Source organism: Morone saxatilis, unplaced genomic scaffold (assembly GCF_004916995.1).
Source record: "Morone saxatilis isolate NCDOM2014 unplaced genomic scaffold, NCSU_SB_2.0 Contig8, whole genome shotgun sequence".
NCBI lineage: Eukaryota > Metazoa > Chordata > Actinopteri > Moronidae > Morone > Morone saxatilis.
Genome location: NW_023340257.1, coordinates 4,218,510 through 4,229,072, shown reverse-complemented (window position 1 = coordinate 4,229,072; position 10,563 = coordinate 4,218,510). Strand labels below are relative to the sequence as shown.

Sequence of the window (10,563 nt, the reverse complement as noted above, 5' to 3'; positions counted from 1 at the left end):
CAGACACGGACAAACACACACACATTTGCCCTACCCCTGTCCATGAAAGCCCACTCGAAGCCCTGACTCTCACACACATGTAAACATACACACACATATGCCAAGCTTCTGGCATCCCGTTTCCCTGCTAAAGTTGGACTGTATTCCCTTCCTTGTTCTCCACCTCTGACCCCCACACACCCTCCCTCTATCTATTCTTCCTCCTCCTCCTCGACTCTTTTCTTTTTCAGTCTTGGTGAAGAGTTCTATAAGGAGGCCATTGAACACTGTCGCAGCTACAATGCCCGTCTGTGCGCTGAGCGCTCCATGCGTCTACCATTCCTGGACTCCCAGACCGGCGTGGCCCAGAGCAACTGCTACATCTGGATGGAGAAGAACCACCGTGGACCAGGTGTGTGTCTGTGTGTCTGTGTGAGGTGTGTGTTTGATACCTGGGCAGAATAAAATGGCAAGTGGTTGTGTGGTGTGTGCGGTGTGTTTGCCAGCTGTTGAGCTACACAAATTATTCTCTCCAGTCATTTGTCCCGCGGCTTCCTTCCTCTGCTCTGTTTGTTTCTGTCTCTCTTTTCTTCCTCTCTCCTCTCCCTCATTTCCTCCTCCTCCTCTTTTCCAGGCCTCCTACCTTTCACACCTCAACTTTTTTTATTTTTACTTTCCCCAAAGGGTGTTTCCTCATCGCTTTCTCTTTCTCTGTAACATCAGTGTGTTTTGGCAAGGAATCAGACAGTCCTGTAGGCAATGATACGCCGCTGGCACCAACTATTCCGGAGAGAACGCACTTATGTGTGTGTGTGCGTGTAGGTGTGTGTGTGTGTAATGTGTTAACGATTTGAGTTTGTAGGGTTTTGTCTGGTGTCTGCCAGTAGAATTCTTTTGTTTGTTAGTTACTTATTTTTTTGTTATAACCTTATTTACATAGAATGCTATTTAATTAAATTGAGTGTGTGTTTAAGATTCAAGGTTTATTTCTATTTGGTTAACTAAAGGGATATTTTAGTGGCGGATTATTCATCACTGACAACAATGCCATAAAACTTTCCAACAGCAACAAAAAGTGGTTTATATTCGAAAAACTGTATTAATAGTGACACTTTTTTTACCTATTTATATTTTTAGCCATGAATTCATGGTTCCCAGAGAATGAATCCTGACTTTCCATATAAAACGCCAAAATTAGTCAAACAAAATTAACCTAATGTAGATATACTTAATGCCAGTCATCCACTTTTGGCCCTGCACTAATGAATGTATTAATGTATGTGTCCTATAACCGAGCTGTGTATTCCTCTGTGTTTCAGGTCATGCTCCAGGTCAGTTGTACACATATCCCGCTCGCTGCTGGCGCAAGAAGAGACGGCTAAACATTCTGGAGGACCCGCGGCTTGTACCGATCGAGTTCAAGATCGGTAATTAAGCAATTTTAATAACTTTTGCCACTGATAGAACTGCGAAATCTGTGTATCCACGGGGTGCATACTGTAGTGCTAATTGTAAATTGATGCTGGCCATTATCTTTGAACCTCTTAACGTGACATTTTTCCCTTTCAATTGCCCTTATGTAGCCTTAAGGTTTGAAAAAATTAGATGGAGCCATTAAGTGTTAAACAATTTTAAGACTTAATGGCTCAGGGCTCGGTTTACAGTTCTGTGTCCTCACTGAGCTTTGTGTTTGTATCATAATTGAAAGAAAGTTTAGTTAAACTCACAATAATTTGTATATTTTGCTCATTTGCTGGTATTCTGCAGAAGGCAGGTTACACTGAGAGAAAAAGTGGACACCACAAGCAATAGACAATCATATGATATTTTAGACAAATTGCAGATGATCACCTCAGCGTCTGTACACTGCAGAAGATGAAATACTTCATGCCATCATGAAGCAGCCAGCTTTTGTTTCCTCGGGGCACTGTCGGCTCAACTGAGCATGCCAGCATGACTGGGAGATCTCTGCTGTTTTCTGATTGTAATTGTCTCACTCTCTAGACTACGAGGCAACTCTAAAAAAGGAGGGGGGCATTCCAGACGGGCCTGTGTTGGAGTCGCTGCTCGCCGGGGAAACCCTGGACAAGAAGGTAGAAACCAAGGAAGAAGAGCCAATGAGCGAGTGTCAGGTGAGACTCTCGTTTCTCTTTCCTCCCTCTCTCATTTTCTCTCTCCCTCTGCAGTACTTTGTTGTTCTCTGTCTTGTTCTTGTTGTTTTCTTCCTTTGTCAGGCTATCTATCTCTTTTTATCTGTCTGTATTACCCTCTGTGTTTGTGTTTCTTTGTCTGTCTCTGCCTTTGTCTCTCTCGGAGCGTGTGTTTTGGCGGTGACACAGGCTCCCGTGGCTCTGACAACTCCCTCCTGGCATCGAGCGTGTGTGTGCTTGTGATTGTGTGTGATTGCACTGCAGCCAGTCTCTGTTTTACAGGGATTCCACTCGCGTGTTTTACAGACCAACCTTGTGAATAACTATTTAAAGGACTTTAGGGGGAAGTCAATCCACCTCTTTGCTTTATACAGCAAGTTAGCACTCAGTAACTTCTGAGAAAAAACTTGATGCCCATCTGGCTGGAGTATTTCACCAGCCAGAGGCAGTCGCTCTTGAATTCAGACGGACAGCTAATCAATCAGCAGTTGAGTGAATGGTCCTCACAGTGGCCCTTTGAGATCTTGAGTAGTGTTTAGGGCCTCTAATCCAGGGCTTCCCCTGACTCCAGCCCAGCTCGGGGCTCACCCGGGCAGACATGATTTCAATGCTTTACCCCCATCATAGCTCCATGTGCACACTGTACTCTTCCCTTACTGCTATGGTTTCCAGATTTTTTATGATTCATTTTTAAAGGAGCAATTCATTGATATTACGCATGAAGTTCAGTTTTTTCGTCACTATACAGTACTACTTAGCCTGTGAAAACAGTTGTAGACTGAATGGGAAATGTAGGAATCAGTTTTTTTCAAGCTTGACCAAAAGCTTGGTCTTTGCTGCTGGATTCCTTTTTTTAAATGTACCTCTTGTGTGTCCCCTAATTTACAGAAGTGCAGTGCTATATTACGTGAAACACCAATTGAGCAAGTCATAAATCGAAGGATTTCATGCAATGAAATGGTGACACATTTGGTTAGATTTTGTGTTAATGGTTCTGCTCTAAAGCCTGTCTCCCTCACTGTGATTAAGCAAATACCAAAAGGAAGATGTGCAATTTCATGACCACCAATGGGTCCATGCAGACCAGGTTGAAAGCAAGTAGAGATGGTTGAAGAGAAAAGAAAGAAAAAGGAAAGGAAAGGTGAAAAAAATTATACCAACTAATCTGTCTTACTCCCTGTCTCTCATCCATAGAAGCTGCTGGTCGGGGATTTCCCTCATGAGCTGGAGGTGGACGAGATGGAGGAAGACGTCCCGAAGCGCAAGAACCGTACCAAAGCACGGGTGAGACGTCAATGACATTCATAATTCATCTCTTTTTTTCCCCCTTCTCTTCATTTTATACTGAACTAACAAGCCACAAAAGAGATAGTTTGGTCATCAGTGCAGGAGAGTGAAGCTAGAAAAGCCAAAGTCTGCAACAATGACCCAGATGAAGCTCAAAGTCAAACAGTGATGTGAAAGTTCAGTGTGCTGCCTGTCAAACACAGAGCATAAAGTGTCCTGATTTGGATTACACTATGAGATGACAGCCCATAACTTATTCTGATGTAGACCTGTAGGAATTCTAGTATATTTATGGATCCCATATAAGCAGAGTGTAACAGTCCTGTGTTGCTGGAGAAATTAGTAAATGAAAGCTTACATTCCACTATATACATGCAGAAATTGTACTAATTGCATATACAGAAATAATGTCACTGTTTTGTAATCCCTGGTCTGAGGTTATGATAGATATGATTTATTGCATTTCAAGTCTGGAATCATTTTGTGCTTTCTCTGTATTCCTGCCTTAGTCTACAGTGAAATGTCATCTGGCAAACCAACAGTTATTACGGAGGATGAATGCAAACGGATCCAGAGATTTAAATCATGCTGGGACGACCTTCTTTTTTTAAATTTTTACAACAACTTTGATTAGATCAGACAGCCCTCCCCCCACACTCTTTTGGGGCATCCTATGGGAAGATAATCAAGTGTTAACAATGTATTCTGAAAGTCATCACACACACATACACACTCACACACACTCACACGCAGGCACCAGGGTTGCTAATTGGAGCTGTTGCTCCCCTGCTAGGTGTCATCAGCCCCCTCCTGCTGGAAGTGAAGCTTTACACTGAGAGCAGATGATTAGAATGCAAACGTGTGTGTGTGTGGACACTTGAACACACAAGTGAGGAGTGTGCTGTTACGCTCTTCTTATATGTGTGTGTGTAGAGTGTGACAAGTGTGGAAGTTCAAACTTTTTGTGTGTATCTTATCTACATTTGTGATTTTGCATGTGGCTTGTGGAGTTCTCACAAGTGTGCGTGTGTGTGTGTTTGTGTGATCTCTGCAGGCCTATGGTGTCGGGGGCATGAGGAAGAGACAAGAGCCGCCTGCCATTGAAGACAGAGACAAGCCTTACGTCTGTGACAGTGAGCGATGCAACTTTATTTCTTTATTCCTGTTTCTCCTTACTCTGTTATTCTTTGCTAACACATACAGAAAACTAATTTTCTACACTGTGTGTGTGTGTGTGTGTGTGTGTGTCTGTGTGTGTTTGTTTTACAGTCTGTGGAAAACGCTATAAGAACCGCCCAGGGCTGAGTTACCATTATACTCACACACACCTGGCAGATGAGGAGGGGGAAGAAGACTCTGAGCGACACACACTACCCTTCCAGCGCAAGAACAACCACAAGCGTGAGTCTGACTATTTAACATATTTATAACAGTCCAGCTGTCCATCATCATCCATTATTTACTTCATGTGGAGTGTTTTGGTTGGATGTGCTGGCTGATCCTGGGTCCTCAGGTGAAGACAAAACCTCATTCATAGTTTAGGTTTTGCAGTTTCAGTGTCCTTCCAACAATCCTTAATAATCAGAATATTATCAAGAACTATTGATCGTCCTGGAGTTCCTCCTGCAGTATTATAGATAGTTACAGTGCTGACTGAGCCAAATACAAAGTGTGCACTTGTGTGGATGAAGGATAGAATTTCTCCCAGTGGTACGGGGTTTTGATGATTTCCCAGCTCTCTCACTGATTCCCTTTTCCGACTGACGCAGTGACAAATGTTAAAACTGTGATTGCAGTCAATCAAAGTGGGCCATGACGAATCATTCGACTTGGTTTCTTGACCCAACTGGGTTAAACGACAGTTTTGCTTGTTGTTCCCTGTTGAAATCACAATATGTGAAGTCTATTGAAGGTTGCACATGAGATCTCAATATTTACATGGTTGCCCCAAGGCTTACTTAGCCCAAGGGTAATTTCACCTTTTGCTACAATGTAGCATTTAACCTTTCATTGTCTGGGCTGCTGTAGCCCAGGGCTAAAGTCATTGTCAGACCTCTTGTATTAAAGGTCGGACAGTCAGGTAGAATGCAGAATCAGCTGCCAACAAGCACAGGGATTCATATAGATATTTGTCTTGATAATAATACTCTATTTACACACTGTAGAAGGGCAAGTGATGATGGCAAACATACTGTATGACAGAATAATAACTGCAAAATGATCAGCACTAATAATATACTCTGAATGTAAAGGTGAACATCATTTTAGTGTATAAAGTATAAAGGTTCATTTATTGTCAACACAGGGTTGTACAATTAATACGTTTTAGCCCCTTCATGCTGCACACATAATATTTTTATTTTTTAATTCAACCTTTATTTAGACAGCAGCAACACAAAACAAAGTTACAGACAGACATCCAATGCAGAGACAAAATAGAACCAAAACTCCTAAACGGGATAAGTGTAAAAGTGCCAAAGGGTTAGTTGGATTTTAAATACTAAAGAGCAAACCCCCACAGTCGTTCTCTCTCCAGTCTTCTTAAAGTAGTTTAAAATCCCCGAGGGGAATCAGGCTGGACAGCTTCAGTTCCTGCTGTTCTGTGTTTCAGGTTGAGGGGGCAGAGTAGGAGATGGCCTTTTTACCAAATTCTATACGGACTGAGGGGATGGAGAGAATTAGCAAGTCCTTGTAGACTATAGCAGCATTGTTTATGTGACATGTGAGTGGATAAATAAGTGGGCAGCAGTCCAAGGATGGATTTATAAATGCAATTATGCATATTTAAATTAGAGTAGAACTATAAAAATAAAATAAAACTACCGTATAAATAAATCCTCTCTGTCGTCACCTATGCGAGTTAATGTAACACTTCAGACATTTCGAACAGCTGCTGCAAAGATACATCAGCTCTTCAATCAACACTTGTCAGCTCTAAATAACTGTTAGTGAACAAACACTAGTCACACAATTTGCAGCGCACTCTACATTTATATTTCAGCTTCTACTGTCTACTGTCTACACCTTACGATTTACAGAACACAGTGCGGCTGCAGCTATCAGCGGCTTAATGAGTATCCATTTATGTGCTGCTCCAGAATATCATGAGCTAGTAATGAAGACCCATGAATGCCTCCAGCACTTTCCAGACAGTCTAGGTATGTATATAGATGCAGAAAGGGGCAGATGCTTTTCTTATGAAATAGCATATCATGGATTAATACAATGAAAAAACTGAAATATCTTAACAACTATGGGATGGATTATTTTGTACAAACATTCATCTTCCCCACAGGTTGACTTTAGTGATCCCTTGACTTTTCCGGTACCTTATCAGGTACCTACAAATCTAAAATCGTAGCATGGTAAAGCGCTAAATTAAGATGGTGAGCATGGTAAACATCATACCTGCATTGTAAGCATGTTGTAAGCATGTTAGCTTGCTACATTAGCATTTAGGTCGAAGCGCTGCTGTACCTCACAGAGATGGTGGCATGGCTGGAGACTCTTGTCTTGTTACTAACTGACTCAAGATCTTGAGGGATGAAAGATATCGTGCGTTTTATGTTATAGCAATAAATAGTTAGCATAGAGGATCATCCAGGATTATCCCAGCAAAGTATCCTAGAAATCACATTCATCATTCCACCCCTCAAGATTTATGTCCAGTGTCAATGTTCACTACCAGTGCAGGGTGTAGTGTGTCCTATATGAAGAAAGGCAAAAAGTAAGGCTGTAGAGGCTGAGGTGTCTTTTTTAAAATAACCATGATTTTTCCATAACCATAAGAAAGTATTTTTGTTGCTGTAAAGTTGCTTTGTTAAAATAAGTTAAATTAAATAGCTCTACATTCTGACAGCTATCAACTGTTCAGTCAGTAACATGGGTCTTCCGGTCCCTCCTTTCTGCAACAAAAACAGAGAATACATTTTTTGGTATCATGTTCCCACTTTATGCAGTCAGAAGAGAAGACTCTACAATGAGCCAGTCCTCTCCACATGTTCAAGGGCAGAAAGGGGAGGAGGCAGGGGAGTGCTAATTGCAAGAACAGACAGGAAATTAACCAAAATGCCAATTTTACTTATAGCATCTTTAACTCTAACCATACTAACATAGTTTATCACAATCTATTTCTGATTTTAAACATACTGTAGCTGTTGTTTGCTGCTATTTTATAAAGTACGAGTACGAGCAAACATTTGCATTAAAAAAAAAAACCTGTCACTGAACGTACTCAGAGGTTTTGCAGAATCAGCCAATATCAACATTCTCTGCCGAGGAGGTCTGAAGGCCCCACAGGGTGCCTGAATGTGCCTTATGAAAGAGGAGTACAATCTGCAAAGTTATCATTTTATAGAAGTTGGACATTTCTAAAGTTTCCCTTCCTCCATTAATGATGCTCCATTCCATTTAGGTTTCTCCACTAAGCCAGAATATGCCAACCAGATCTTGGTACTACATGGAAAATATTTAATGCAATGTGGCCACTATAAAAGTTATACTTATAATTGAGTTTGACAAGTTAAGATGCCCATCATGAAAAATGTCTCATGCACATCTGGCTCAGGGACATTTACTCACACTGAATATCAGTGTGGATTTAATCTCATACCACATCATTTCCTATGGGACTTTTGGCTTGTATTTAATAAGATAAACTGCTGGAAGTAAGTATGAGAGTTATTGCGTTTTGGCAGACTTCCTGAAGCCGTAAAGGGACCTGGTGCAAAATCTAGAGGGATCCAGGTTTGTACAGGAATTTAAAGAGTAGAGGACAGTTGTCCAAAGATCACTTGTTCAGTTTGCATAACAGTACTGCGAGTTGTAGGCAACCCAGCGCAAGGCTACAAAGGTCTAGCGAATGTACCATGGGTACCATAAGAGAGCAATAATTGCTAGTGAACAACAGGTAAAGCAAATATTAAAGTTTCTATGCATCAAACCTCAAACCTCCCCAGCTGCAGAATCCACACTAAACAAATTGCTTGCCATATTTGTTTCTTTGTGACGATTTATTTTCTCCCCCAGGGCCAGTTTTCTATCAGTGTTTGGTTTTTGTCCTGTGTTGTCGTCTGCCTGCGTGTTTTGTTTGTTTTTGAGGACTTCTTTTGAGGACAATAGTATGTACTTATCCTGCGGGGGGTTGTGTTTTGGTCACTAATCATCAGGAAAATGGCTACAGTTGTTCACACTCAAAAAATCCAAGAGAAATAGCTGTGGACATTTGAAAAGGCAGCGCAGACGATTCATCCACTGTCTTTGTTCCTCCCGGTCTTAAAACAAGCAATTTGCTCAGAATAGAACGCACATAAACACACAAAAACACACATATCCACGTTATCTGTGTATGCTGCGCTACAACAATGTCCACACTGAAACTATGCTGCCTCTCAGTTAATTGGCAGTGTGTGTTTTTAAATTGGCCTTTCTGACAGAACAGACTGGGCCAGTATGTGTGTGTGTGTATCTGTGTGTGTGTGTGTGTGTGTGTGTGGCCATGCTGCAGTCTTAGGTCTCTCCAGTGGAGGAGAGCAAGAGAGACAGCATTTGAATCGTTTAATATCCCCCATCACTCCCTCCCAAACAGTCAGTAATCACACACACGCACGCACACACACACGCATACACACGTACACGCACACACACAAACACACACAGCCTTAGAAAATGCAATCTTCTCTGCTGAAATGAAAAAGGAAGCTTAGCCTTTTGGGTTGGTGTGTATGTGTTTGTGTGTGTCCACATGCACAAGTGTGCATGAATTTGCAAGGCTCTGGGAATGTGTTCATACGTGTGAGTGTGCACGCATTAATGCTTGTGTGTGTGCGCCATTATAGCTTTCCCCAATTTGCTGAGCGTCATGGAGGAGACCCTCCACCCTCCACCCTCCATCCTTCGGTATATTGCCACATATGTAATAATATTAATATGGCTCCCCCGAATGAGAGCAACCCTGCATGCATAATTCATGTTATACAAAAAGCTGTCTAGACGCTGGTATGTATGCCTTATGCACTACACAAGTGTAAGCTGAAACTTATCACAAAAACTATGAAACAGTCTTTTCTGAACCTTATCCAGTTCCATTCTCTCTCACAGTTTTTCCATCAGTGTGATAAATGAGTGATTATTCCACCAGGAGATGAGATTTTCCTTTCCTCTCTTTCTGTTCGTCCATCTTTCACCACTTTCCTCTTCTCCTTTTGCTCTGCATCCTCACATAACCCTCCTCTTCCATCCCTCTCTGCTTCTCATTTTCCATTCTCCTCTCTCTTGTTTTGCTTCATCCATCATCCAGCTTTGGGTTTCCTTTTAATTTATTTCTTTGTCTCCCCGATCACCACCACTACTAAACCTCCCCATATATCTGGATCCCAGCTGATATACTATTTACCCAAAATGAGCAGTGCCATTAAAATTCCTAACTGCGCCACATACTATGTGTATTTTTTTTACTCTTCTTCTACTTCTTTTCCTCCAAACAGAAGGTTGGAGGTGGCGAGGGAAGGAGGGAGGGAGGAAGAGAGAGTTGGATATGGTGTGGGGAGGGGGCTCTTTTGGCATTGATGTGATGGTGGCAGGGGTGGGGGAAGCAGAAGAAGAGGAGGAGGAGGAGGAGGCTGAGGAGAAGTAGATGAATAAGGGGGATGTTTACTTTAGAGGTCGGCCCTGCAGTGTCCACCTGAAAATTGGTTTTGTGGGTACAGAGGGAGAGAGAGCGGGAGAAGGAGGCAAATGAGAAAGAGAGAGCAAAATAGAGCGAAATAGTGAAATAGCAGGAATAAGATAAATAGATTGCAAGAAGGACAGAAACTGAGAGGAACAGCAACTGTGAATGAATGAGAGAAAGACGGAGAGAGAGAGAGAGGGGCAGAGGGGTAGGGAGAGGGAGGAGGAGGGGGGGAGGATAGTTGTCATTAAATCCCCCCTCTCAAATCAGAGCTGAGATTCAGAGGCCACTTTATCTGGACGGACAGACGGTCCTACGGTGTGGAGCAGCAGGGACGCTCTGAGTGTGTGCCTGTATGTGTGTGTTAAAAAAAAATGCACACAACACACACACACATGCATGTCTTTTGGTATGTATGTGTGTGTCTGTTTGTGCTTCTGTGTGCCACCGAACCGTGTGAATGCACTCTATGGGCAA

At 42.2% G+C, this 10,563-nt stretch overlaps 1 protein-coding gene across 1 annotated transcript in view; it reads left to right on the top strand.

Annotated features, from left to right (window-relative positions):
• Window positions 1-5,057, top strand: part of dpf1 (D4, zinc and double PHD fingers family 1) — a 16,263-nt gene extending 11,206 nt beyond the window's left edge. Inside the window, exons 3-9 of the mRNA XM_035680385.1 lie at window positions 231-391; window positions 1,299-1,406; window positions 1,984-2,111; window positions 3,324-3,413; window positions 4,471-4,549; window positions 4,686-4,817; window positions 5,002-5,057. Of these exons, the coding sequence (XP_035536278.1) occupies window positions 231-391; window positions 1,299-1,406; window positions 1,984-2,111; window positions 3,324-3,413; window positions 4,471-4,549; window positions 4,686-4,817; window positions 5,002-5,057 (754 nt within the window). The remainder of the gene's footprint in view (window positions 1-230; window positions 392-1,298; window positions 1,407-1,983; window positions 2,112-3,323; window positions 3,414-4,470; window positions 4,550-4,685; window positions 4,818-5,001) is intronic.
• The last annotated feature ends 5,506 nt before the right edge of the window (window positions 5,058-10,563 follow it).